This window comes from Tamandua tetradactyla, chromosome 3, assembly GCF_023851605.1.
Source record: "Tamandua tetradactyla isolate mTamTet1 chromosome 3, mTamTet1.pri, whole genome shotgun sequence".
NCBI lineage: Eukaryota > Metazoa > Chordata > Mammalia > Pilosa > Myrmecophagidae > Tamandua > Tamandua tetradactyla.
This window is the reverse complement of record NC_135329.1, coordinates 12,954,626-12,967,736: the sequence shown is the minus strand read 5'-3', so window position 1 is coordinate 12,967,736 and position 13,111 is coordinate 12,954,626. Positions and strand designations below refer to the sequence as shown.

Here is a 13,111-nt window from a genome sequence, read left to right as displayed (position 1 = left end):
ATTCCTAAAAAAAAGATCACATGAAACTAATCCTACCCTACAAGATTACTGGGATTTATTTTATCTGAATTACTTACAAAAAAACACTAAAATATGTAAGACTGCCTTAGTGGAGTGAATCTCAGAATATTTTTTCTCACAGTCTGATAAAGGGTAATAATTATCACCAAAACATATTAAGTCTATATTATGTCTTGTTTTCAATCAGATATGGGCTTACGTCTAATTAACAATATTCTACAATTCTCCAAATATTGAATGGATTCATGATATATGCTAATTCCAAAAAGTGATAGGTAAACATTTAAGTTTGAAGGAACAATGCATGTTAATTCTTTTTCTATCCTTAAAAAGACAGAAATTTCTACAAGGTCTTAGTTCTGATGGTCTAGTAGTACAATAACGCTGGTGAATGATTATACTGTTACCAAATTTACCTTGTCTGCAATTTTACAGCAGCAGTCCATCCACAAGAAATCTTGAATTAAATCATCATCTACAACAAAAGAAAACTACAACTTGTATTTTAAAAATGCGTTTCCTTTTTAAAGAATTCTTACATAAGGAGTTTATAGATAATATTTAGAAATCCAACAAAAATTACTGGACCAGCATTGTCAATAGTGTAATTTCACTTCTTTGTGTGTTTGCCATTGCAAGCATTGTACAAAAAGCCACTACTTTATCCTTTGTCTTCCCATCTGATTTGCCTTATTATATGGTTTAGATTAGAAGGGGGAGTGGTAGAAGTATTCAGTGAATATCCAACAGCTCTTCGAGAAACGTACTTTGGGTAACTCTAGACTAGCTCTTCATACCTTTCCAAAATCAATCTTCAACAAGTGGAAATGGAATCTGGTAAAAGATAACTCATTCTTTAAGAAATAATGGATACTTTGTTTTCTAATATATTTTACTATTTCTACTCCTTTCTCCTTTCAGGCCCCAGGGTATTTTTAGTTTTGGATTCTTTTCTTTTTATTTGTCTGTTCCATTTGTCTATTATTCAAATACACTTGAAAATGTTTATGTATAAAAGTAAATAATTCATTATTTTAACTAACATTTAATTTTGGAAAAACTGAGTATCTGACAAAAAGACCAAGAAACAAAAACACTGTTGAAAAAGAATAACATCCAAAAAGTAGGTTAAAAATATTGACTTCAATTTTAAAGGGCTAAAATCCCCAAATAATTGGTAGTTTCAGAATATAATCTATGAAAATGTTTTTTTCCATTTCTCCCTTCATTTCAAGTCACAAAACATAACTTCTTCATATTTATTTTTACACCCTAGTTATATCATCAACCTAGTCAAATAAATGGAAAGATTCGAGAATAGTACTGAGTTTCTGAGAATACTCAACTTCTGCCATGTTAATTCCATTTCCATTTCTTACATGACCTAAAATGGTAAAGCCATGTATTTCCTTATTTCTCATGATTAGTTATGGGTAATAACTGTATTCTACCTTTAATAAAGAGAGAATATTATATTAGGAGCATTCTAGATCTTTAAAGTTACATCTTTGTATCTCAATGTTTTTCTACTTATATTTCTTCCATTTCTTTTCTTTTTTTCCCCCAGATTTTAACCAGCTTACCCTCTCCAATCTTTTACATATATATTTGACCAAAGACTTGTCCCTCAAGTTCTTTTATATGCACCTGGTTTTCCTCTGCAAACAAGGAAGACTATCACCAGGCTATTGTATCTATTTCACTTGATTCATTCCCACAAGCATTTACCATCTATTCTACCCCTTATTCTAGTCAGCTCTATTAATGTCTACCTTACTGCCCTACATAAAGAATAATAAAAATAATAATCCTTTCTCTTACTAGGTCAGAAGTACTATGAAGAGGTTTCTTTTTGGCTATTTGGAAAGCAATTTATCAGAAAAGTAGTAATGTCTCATGATCTGCAGAAATTCAAACTCAATTTTGTTTTATGAGACTGATGATAAAGGACAGTTACTTTTTTCAACATTCCCAAGGTGTAATACTGAAACTTCTATAAGGTGACCAACTTTCTGATTTTGTTGTTTTAGCACTGAAAGTCCAAGGAAATCTTTCACGCCCAGTTAAACTGGGCCTGTTGGCTCAACTAAAACTTCACGTAGTTTTTATTTAGGTCAAACAGAACTCATGGTATGAACCTGAAATGCACAGAATTTATATTGACACTTGGATCTAAGCAGTCTCAGAAGTTAGATGAGTCTGAAACGTTAATCCAAAAACAAAGAAAAACCCAACTTAAAAAAAAAAAAGACTAAGTAGAACAAAACCAAATTTGCTTGAAGGTGAGAAATCAGACATAGAAAATAGCAGCATTTTGATTAATATGAAAATGATAAAATGGAACTATATATTCTAATTTTAAGTACTTTACCAGATACTTAATACTTTAATTACCAATATTATAATATTCTAAACCTACCAAATAATTTAAAGAAAGCAGTCATTTCCTGACGTTGTATAACTAGGCAAGGTCCTTTGGGGCGTTTAGACTTGTTATTATGTGCATTTTTTTCAGACACTTGCCAAGTATCTTTAAAAATAGGACGTTTCAGATTAACAGGATTTTTATGCTGATGTGATCTATTTGACCCTGATTTTACATGAACAGTGACAGTAGGTGGTGTCTCACAACACATTTGATTGTGCCTCATTTTGGTTTCCCAAGATTCCTGTAAAAATAAAACAAATAATTATTTATCACATTCATTTTTATACAGATGAGCCTACAAGATGCAGTCAAACAAATGCTACTGAACTTGCTATTAAAATATCATTTGTCACACTGAGACATGAGACATGAGAAATTGCTTTTAGAACTGGCTGCTAGGAAAAGCGATGCTTCCTTTGGATCATTGATATACTTCCTCTTCCCAAATAAGAAGACCTATGTAATAGATCCTAAATACCATTTTGCTTTGGCTACTAAAGAATTTCAAAAACAAATTTAAAAGTTAATTAAAGAAACTATGCTGAATTTATAATCTATTTATGTGGTTTTCATTTTCTGAAAAATTTTAATTTCTGCCTATACGTTAACACTTTTAACATACAGTTTTTATATGCAACGTCTCTTTTTTTATACAAGGCAAACAAATTCTAGAACTTAATTATCAATATCAGATATCTTATTAAATTTTATTTTATTAAAAAACACCTTCCCACAAAACACATTTTCTTACTGGCAAATTCCTTGACATATTAAAAAGCTTACTTATTCAACAAGAATTTATTGGTATTTATTGAAAAATTAAAGACAATTCTAGCAAAGATATATAGTATTATGTGTTCTAAGGGATTCTCGTAAACTGGTCTAATAATTTTTAAAGTTTTGAATGTATGACCACGCTATTGGAATGGCTGATTATAGATGTATATGGATGTACAGTGTTATAATAACATATAATCAAAACTTGAAACAAAATCAATCCATCAATATTTAAGAATATGGAAATCATTACCATGTCTGGTGGTAATTTGTTCACATAATTACTACCATTAGTATTACTTTTGCAGTCAAAATGTCTTTAGGGTAATAGGAAAATGGAGGTCTGAAAGGCAAAGTAGGAAACTACTCTAAGACCCCACTGAGAACCTCTGAATCCATAACTCACAGTGCCCCAGGCAGCTAAGCCTCTCTTGGTGTTCAAGGAGTTAGGTACAAATTCTCTTTCCTGACCCTCAGAAACTTCTCTGCTGAAGGAAGGAAGGAATGAAAAATAAGAGTGGATATACTGGGACTAGATCGGCATTGTCCAAAATAATAAGCTACATATGCAATTTTATTTTTTAAAAGCCCCATTTAATAAGTATGAATAAATGGGTGAAATTAATTTTAATAAGATTTTATGTAACTCAATGCATCCAAAATATCATTTCAACATGTAATTAATATAAAAATTAATCATGAGATATTTTACATTCCTTTTTTCATACTAGTCACTGAAATCTGGTATTTTACACTTATAGCCTATCTCAAGGTTGCTAAATTTTCAACACAATGCCAACACAGCCTTACTGAAACAATGAAGTAGTGTTTAAGGGAAAATACTTTACATTCTAGCTTTTAACTTTAAATCATATAAAATTAAAAATTCAGGTCTTAGGTGCAGCTGCCACATTTCAAGTGTTCAATAGTCATCTGTGGGTAGTGGTTCAGGGCTATATTATGAAGAACTAGGCAGAGGAAATTATTCTTAGGTAGTTCTATAATTGCTCCTTTTCCCTCTAGTGTCCTTCCTCTCTCCCCATTTTTCTTCCTATAACCTAAGGTCCAGCCAAACTAAAGGGAATTATGGAGTTGGGGTGGGAGTGGTACAAACTCCAGAGAAAAAGGAATGGGTGATAAATTAAGTCTTCAGACTTGTGTGAGAACTTCCTGCTCTTTCCTACCCACCTCATCTGGGAGACAGGTGGAGGCCTCATCTGCATCTTTTTTTTTTTTTTTCTCAAAGTAAGAGCAGGCTTATAGCTAGATGGAAAAAACCAAGTAGTAGTGAGGTTTCTCAAATCGAGGTCTGTGGTTAGGTTTGAGGGTGGATGTTCCAGATTACTGAATAACTGTGATATATCTCTGTGAAGTCAATTTTACTCAATGGCAAATAATTTAAAATTAAAAGTGTTTTTGTATTAAGACAACTACAGATATATCATGCAATAGGATGCAAATTTTCTCTCAAGCAAAAAGGTAAAACATAACAAATACCAGGCTAACAGTTGCTCCCATCACATTATTCTACTAAACCCTTATGTATGTATTGGGATATTTCATATAGAATTTGGAAAAACAGAAAGGAAGGAAAGGAAATGTTTGAAATAGAGATTTACTGGGATTAATAAGCAAACATTAGCAGGAAAGTTGTAGATATGGCGCTTAAGGAGAGAAGCTATCAATGCTACAGTTTTGGTCAAATTCCATCTTGAGGTAGCTTTTAATTTTGCTATTAGTTTAGATACTCTAAGTGAGGAAGAGTTCTGAGGGTAAACAAGAGGAAAAGAATGAAAGATAATTTAAACATGGACCACTCCAAGAAAGGGCAAGAGACAGGGAATGGGGGGACTAAGAGAAACTATGCTTATATGGCAAAATGAGTTTTTACATGAACATGAAAACAAAATCACATCAACTCATATTTGAATAGGATGTAATTTTTTGTTCAGTGACTAGACTACAGAAATCTCTAAGCATCTGAAATAATTTATTCTCTTAGGGGCTTATAAAGGGTTGTGGACGTGGTAATACACAGAGTCATACAATAGGAGCAGCAGAACTAGTTTGGAGAATCCTTTGCCTATATGAAAACCTAACAGCAATATCCATTGGCAATTCAGCCAGGGGCAGGTAAGCCTTAGCTTTTTTATAATTGGAGCCTCACGCTGAGCACCTACTAAGTGAACACTGTATTCAATGTTTTACAAGCATTATCTCACTTAATTCTTAAAATATCTCTAAGAGGTAGGGACTACTTTATCCCAATTGAAGAATTTGAGGTTTAGAGAAGAAATTTATCCAAGGTCACATAATCAGTAAGTGATAGAGCTAGGACTTGAATTCACAACACCAAATCCATATCCTCTAACCACTAAAGAATTGTTTTAAGGATGAAATTAAATCATATGTAAAATACTGGACACATAGAAAGCAGTCAAGGGTTACTTATCACCTTGTCAGGAAAAGAAGCTACAACTTATATAAAGAGCATTAACAGTGTAAATGCATTCACTACATTGTCACTTAGTGGCTACATATGCCCTTATTGAGGGGAAGAGGGACTTACAACCTTTTTATTAAAGTAAGATAACATTAAAAAAGAATCTTTATTGAAATTACTACAGCAGAATCTAATTATTGAAAAGCCATGCAGTATATTCAGGAAAAATATTCTGACAAAATTTCTTGATGCTTTCCTGGGGCTATTATCAAATCCCCACAGTTTTGTAGTTGTAAAGATCTTTTTCTAATTTAATTAATCATCTATTGGTTATAGAATGCTTCTGACTTCAGCCAAGTGCTAGGTGTGGTGGTGTTTGCAAAAGAATTAGACAGCATGGCTGTCACCTAAGAAATTCAAATCTGATTGGAAATCCAATCCATATAAAAATCCACTTGGTGAAATCATAAGAATAAATGAAAACCAGACTGGATAGGATTAAAGGAGTGGATGTACAAGAAAATGGGGCAGGAGATGTGAACCCTGCTTCCCTTTCCTACTTTTTAATGTGGCAGTGATTAGCAGGAAGGAAATGAACAGCAGCTAGAAGGGACAATAGTGAGTGCCTGGTGGCAAAAAGGACAGAACCTGTGGATGGGGAGCTGTTAAAATATTGGAGAACAGACCTCGACTTAAGACCTGATTCTGTCTCTAACTAGTTATGGGACCTCAGGCTATCTTTCTTCTGGGAACCTGAGTTTCCTCACTTAAGATACAGAGATACTGAAAGCACTTATGTTTGTTGAGAATCTGGTACATAATAAGCATTCAATAAAAATGACCTCTTACTAGCTATTATTAACAATAGAGAACAAGGAAAGGAATCACATGAGGATTGCCTGACATAGTGTTGAATGCCGATTAAAAACTCAAAATGTTGCAGTCATTATTACACCATTAGCCCTTTCAAATGACAGCGTCCTTCGAGGAAAGGGTCTTAACATGAGGGCGCCAAATTTCATCCGAATTCCTAAATGTAACTTAAACGTTAAGAAAACTTTATTGGAAACAGAGATCATGGGTATTTTGAAACATATGCTTACGTTAGAAAACAGATTTTGTCAAGAGACACGACCCCAATTTTAACATCGCATGGGTTTGTCTTTACATGCTATAATTACTTACACAGTTAAGTAATTTTTTGAAATGTTTTGAAAAGCTTCAGCTCTTTGACCTCCAGCCGAACTGAAAAACGTAAAAGTAAAGAACATGTGTCAATTCTGAGAAACGGGCTAAGGACATTTCTGAGATCCACCAGCTCGGACCTCGGCATCCCGGTGCGGATGCTCGTCGAGAAGCTGCGTCCGGGGGGCACAGGCGGGTCTGGGGCACAACCTGGGGAACTGAGAGCCCGCGCTGGGGGCAGGCCCACCGCCGCACCACCTCAGCCGCGAGACCAAATGCGGCCCCAACGCCTCGACTGGAACCAAGGGGCCGCCTCTGGCCTCCCCTCCTCGGGACGCGCCCCTCGCGTCTCCCCCACGGACCTTCGAGTGGGAGCCACCCCGCAGGGCCCGGCCGCGGGCCTTCGCCCGGTTCCCCTCACGCCCCCCGGCTCGCTCTGCAGCGCACTCATCCAAGGGAGAATCGCGGGTGGGCGTGAGTGGGCAGAGGCCCGGCGCCTGACAGGGGCTGAGACGCCGCACACACACACACACACACACACACACACACGCGACGAGCCGGGCGGGTACCGGCACCACACAAACCAGGGAGTCTCCGCTGCGGCCCGACCCTCGGGTGCGAGCGGAGGGTACCTGAGGAAGTCTGGAGCCGGGCAGACGGGGGCCGGGCGACGGCGACCAGCCTTCCCACAGCGCCCGCGGAGCTCTCAGACGGTTGCCCGCGGGTTGGTCGACCGCGGCAAGTCCGCTCAGAGCCGTCCACCCAACCAGGAATCGCGAGCGAGAGACGGCAGGGGCCAATCAGGGCGCAGAGTCAGCCCGGGGGGCGGTGCGCACAAGCCCCGCAGGGGCCAATCAGAGCCCAAAGCCGGCGGGGCGCGGGGTCTGACGCGAGAGGTGGGGCGAGCCTGCAGCCTGCTCGCGCCCGCCCGCGCCCCCCCCCATTTCAAATCCGGAAAGACTCAGGCGTCTGGGTCCGTTCTGCCTGCTTTACTCCCGGGGCAAAGCTCAGCCAAACGCTTCTGGGCCACTCAGATGTTTTTCTGGTCTCCTAATTTAACCTTTTTCCCTGGGGAACTTATCAAAGCCATGTCCTAGAGTCATCTGTTCTCTCCCCAACTGGAGAGCGAGTCTCTTCAGGGCGGGGGCCTCAGGCCCTGTCGCATCTCTCCACAGCACCCGGCTCGGCGCGCACATCCGGTCGGGTACTCCATAAACGGAGAATAGCAGGAGGACAAAGATTTAGAGAGGAACTTTGCAGCAGCAATTATAATGTACAGTTACAGCCGTGTAAAAATATGTAAAAGAAGAAAGACAGCATTCGAAAAAAAAAAAAAGAATACTTTGACTTTCTGAGGAGACGGAGTAACGTTAAATCTATTCCAAGCAATAATTCTTTTGGACCTTGTCCTAGCGCTTGGCCAGATGCTTGGGATTTAATAGGTGTTTAAATATTTGATGAATGAATAAATAAAAGATTCTTTACCGCTCTGTAATTCCCCCCCACCCTCTCCCCCTCACTTCCTTCCTATTTAAATTGGTTTTTTTCTGTTAAGATATAGTGACCTTTTTTATTTTGCCCATATTTCTAAAGATTTTAATGACTGCGTTATATTCCAAAGTAGATAGACTTTTTTTTTAAACATACACTCCCTCTTTCTCCCCACTTCCCCAACTCCTGGCAACCACTAATTAACTATTTCTGCAGATTTGCTATTTCTAGACAACTCTTATGACATCGTACAATATTTATCCTTATGTGTCTTATTTCAATGAGCATATTTTGAAAGTTTTCCAATGTTGCAGCACATCTGGAAAGTCCATTCTTTCTTCTGGTTGAATAATGTTCCATTGCATAGGTACTATATTTTGTTTATTCATTCATTTGTGGATGGGCACTTGTTTCCACGTGTGGATGGGTAGTTCCCACTTTTTGACTATTGTGTATAATGCAGCTACAAACACGGGTGTACAAGCATCTGCTTGAGATCCTGTTTTATGTGCCTATAAGTGGAATTGCTGGTCATATACTAAGTCTATAATTAACTTTTTGCTGGTTTTTTTTTTTTAACATGGGCAGGCACCGGGAATCGAACTCGGTCTCCTGCATGGCAGGCGAGAATTCTGCCACTGAGCCACCGTTGCACCATCAAATATTTAACTTTTTGAGGAAGCTCCATATTGCTTTCCACAGCAGCTGTGTCATTTTACATTCCCTGACTATGCACTGGAGTTCCAATTTCTCTCCATCCTCTTCAATACATTTCTGTTTTTTGTTTTTTTTTTAAATAATAGTCATCCTCATGGGTGTGAAGTGGTGTCTCATTGTGGTTTTGATTTTCATTTCCCTAATGATTAATGTTGTTGACATATTTTCATATGCTTATTGGCCATTGACATTTTTCCAAGGGAAAATGTCCCTATTCTAGGGACATTTGAAATCATTTTGATATTTGGATTGCTTCTGCATGTTTTTTTGGAGGGCTACTACAATTATCACACTGAAAAAAAAGATTTCGCCTTGCCTATTAGTTGTACTTCCTAGCAATTAGTTTCTCAGCCAGCAACCCTGAAGAATAAACATATTAGTTCCCCTCTGTTTACAAATCTTGTATAACAAAATGGCCAAATCTCTTACAAGTAAGAAGACAGTGCAATCTGGGAACTTGCTTTTCCTTAGATGCCTTCAGCATTTTCTCTGTGGTCCCTAAATGAGCTGCGGAGCGCCAACTAGTTGCGAAAATCTTCAATTTTGATTCTCTGAGGAAAATCTTTTCCCCCCAAAGATATCAAGTTTCCCTGTTATTACTAGTTTTCAGTCTTGAGTACAGAATGTTTACAGAACATTGACTATTCGCCACATGGAAAGCACTGTTATAAATGGGAGGCAAGGAAAGCAGCACAATGAAGACAGCATGGCCCTGCCCTCCTTCAACTTTCTAAAAAGACATACAGGTGCAAGCAAAATACGGTCATGATTTTGCTCATACAACAGTATGAGTTGTGCCAAGGAGAGATGCAAATATTATGCAAAGAGAAGGTAAAATTAGGAGAGGGTATTCCTTGAGAGCTCAAAATCTTCACAAAGGCATCTATCTGCATTACTTGCATTTATTTATATAAAAGTTGCATACAGAGCCTGGACCAGCTGGACCGGCTGCGAGTCTCCCCAGAACTGTGAGTTCCCCACGCCGAGGCGGCCGGTGCCCAGCGCCCCTCCCCAACAGGTGGCTTCCCAGAGGGAAAGGAAAGACACTCTAACAGTAGCAGGGACTGAGTCCAACCAAACACCAATTGTGGCATTAATAAACAAATTCTGACTACTAAAAATAGGCCCACAGCTCAGGCGAACCTGATCAAGGCCGAGGTTGCTCATTGGGCTAACCGAGAAAAAGGAAAGGGGATGAAATGGAGGTTTTTGTGGCTGTTTCTACGGAGGCTTGGCTGCCTCTGGATTCAGCGGCAGGACTACTCGGGCTGCAACTGCCCCAGGCATAGGTAGAAACGGACTGCTTTCAGGGCTGTCTCCCACCTGTGCCTTCCCCAGGGGAGAGATGAAGACCAACTCAGGTGGACTCCCTCTCTCAAAGAATTCAGAATCCAGGGCTTGGCAATTTGAAGCCATTAAAACCAGCCTACAACCTCTCCTCTGTCTCCACCATGCCCCCAGCAGGGAGAGCTTTCCAAAGTTAAAGGAGCCACAACATCTTTTGCTGGTGGGACCCACAGGCAGACAAGCGCCACATACTGGGCAGTATAAGAAAAACAGAGCCCAGAGATTTCACAGGAAAGTCTGTTAACCTGCTGGGTCTCACCCAGGGAAAACTGACGCAGGTGACTCCTTCCCCTTGATAGGAGGCCAGTTTAGTCTGGGAAAACCCAGCTCGAGTCTATAATACCTATGTAGACCCTCCCAAGGGTGGGGAGGGAAAAGGTACCTTACAAGCAGGGCAAGAAACAAGAAAACAAGAATTGAAAAATTATCCTCTGTTAAACAAAACCTAAGCTAGAGTCCCAGAAAAAGCTGAACTGAAGGTCAAAGAACAGATGGACAACAAACTCACCTAGCAAGAAAACCGTAGGTAAGATAAGTGAAAGCATTCACCAGAATAAACTAATTAAGGTAATTAAATGTCTAGATGCCAGCAAAAAATAACAAATCACACAAGGAAAATTGAAGATATGGCCCAGTCAAAGGAACAAACCAATAGTTCAAATGAGATAGAAAAAATTAACTCAGAATATACGAACAGACATGGAAAACCTCACCAAAAACCAAATCAGTGAATTGAGGGAGGATATGAAGAAGGCAAGGAATGAACAAAAAGAAGAAATGGAAAGTCTGAAAAAACAAATTACAGAACTTATGGGAATGAAAGGTACAGTAGAAGAGATGAAAAAAACAATGGAAACTTAAAAGGGTAGATTTCAAGAGCAGAGGTTAGGATTGGTGAACTGGAGGATGGAACATCTGAAATTCGACAAGAAAAAGAAACTATAGGGGAAAAAATGGAAAAATATGAGCAGGGACTCAGGGAATTGAATGATAATATGAAGCACACAAATAAATATACGTGTTGTGGGTGTCCCGGAAGGAGAAGAGAAGGGAAAAGGAGGAGAAAAACTAATGGAAGAAATTATCACTGAAAATTTCCCAACTCTTAGGAAAGACCTAAAATTACAGATCCAAGAAGTGCAGCGCACCTCAAAGAAAATAGATCCAAATAGACGTTCTCCAAGACACTTACTAGTCAGAATGTCAGAGGTCAAAGGGAAAGAGAGGATCTTGAAAGCAGCAAGAGAAAAACAATCCATCACATACAAGAGAAACCCACTAAGACTATGTGTAGATTTCTCAGCAGAAACCATGGAGGCGAGAAGACAGTGGGATGATATATTTAAATTACTAAAAGAGAAAAACTGCCAACCAAGAATTCTATACCCAGCAAAATTGTCCTTCAAAAATGAGGGAGAAATTAAAACATTTCAGACAAAAAAATCACTGAGAGAATTTGTGACCAGGAGACCAGCTCTGCAAGAAATACTAAAGGGAGCACTAGAGACAGATACGAAAAGACAGAAGAGAGAGATGTGGAGAAGAGTGTAGAAAGAAGGAAAATTAACTATGACATATAAAATACAGAAGGCAAAATGGTAGAAGAAAGTACTACCCGTACAGTAATAACACTAAATGTTAATGGATTGAACTCCCCAATCAAAAGACATAGACTGGCAGAATGGATTAAAAAACAGGATCCTTCTATATGCTGTCTACAGGAAACACATCTTAGACCCAAAGATAAACATAGGTTGAAAGTGAAAGGTTGGTAAAAGATATTCCTTGCAAATAACAACCAGAAAAGAGCAGGAGTAGCTATACTAATATCCAACAAATTAGACTTCAAATGTAAAACAGTTAAAAGAGACAAAGAAGGATACTATATTCTAATAAAAGGAACAATTAAACAAGAAGACATAACAATCATAAATATTTATGCACCAAACCAGAATGCCCCAAAATACGTGAGGCAACCACTGCAAATACTGAAAAGGGAAATAGACACATCTACCATAATAGTTGGGGACTTAATTCCCCACTCTCATCAATGGACAGAACATCTAGACAGAGGATCAATAAAGAAACAGAGAATTTGAATATTAAAATAAAGGAGCTAGAATTAACAGACATTTATAGGACATTACACCCCACAACAGCAGGATACACCTTTTTCTCAAGTGCTCATGGATCATTCTCAAAGATAGACCATATGCTGGGTCACAAAGCAAGTCTCAACAAATTTAAAAAATTGAAATCATACACAACACTTTCTCAGATCATAAAGGAATGAAGTTGGAAATCAATAATAGGCAGAGTGCCAGAAAATTCACAAATACGTGGAGGCTCAACAACACACTCTTAAACAACCTGTGGGTCAAGGAAGAAATTACAAGAGAAATTAGTAAATATCTCAAGGCGAATGAAAATGAAAACACAACATATCAAAACCTATGGGACGCAGCAAAGGCAGTGCTAAGAGGGAAATTTATTGCCCTAAATGCCTATATCAAAAAAGAAGAAAGGGCAAAAATTAGGGAATTAACTGTCCACTTGGAAGAACTGGAGAAAGAACAGCAAACTAACCCCAAAGCAAGCAAAAGGAAAGATATGCATATGTAGAATGGAATGATTTCTAAATGTTGTGTTAATTTCTTTTTATTCTTTAATTAATAAAAAAAAAGGAAAGAAATAACAAAGAT

At 38.3% G+C, this 13,111-nt stretch overlaps 1 protein-coding gene across 3 annotated transcripts in view; it reads right to left on the bottom strand.

Annotated features, from left to right (window-relative positions):
- Positions 1-7,609, bottom strand: part of SPDYA (speedy/RINGO cell cycle regulator family member A) — a 49,219-nt gene extending 41,610 nt beyond the window's left edge. For 2 of the 3 annotated variants that reach the window (XR_013172352.1, XM_077152492.1), the window contains exons 1-4: positions 7,487-7,609; positions 6,855-6,914; positions 2,441-2,690; positions 438-496 (exon numbers count right to left, since the gene is read on the bottom strand). Coding sequence is in view for 2 of the 3 variants with exons in the window: in XM_077152492.1 (XP_077008607.1) it covers positions 438-496; positions 2,441-2,672 (291 nt within the window). In the remaining variant the exon portion in view is untranslated. The other variant, XM_077152493.1, reaches the window with a different exon arrangement.
- Positions 7,610-13,111: the final 5,502 nt, after the last annotated feature.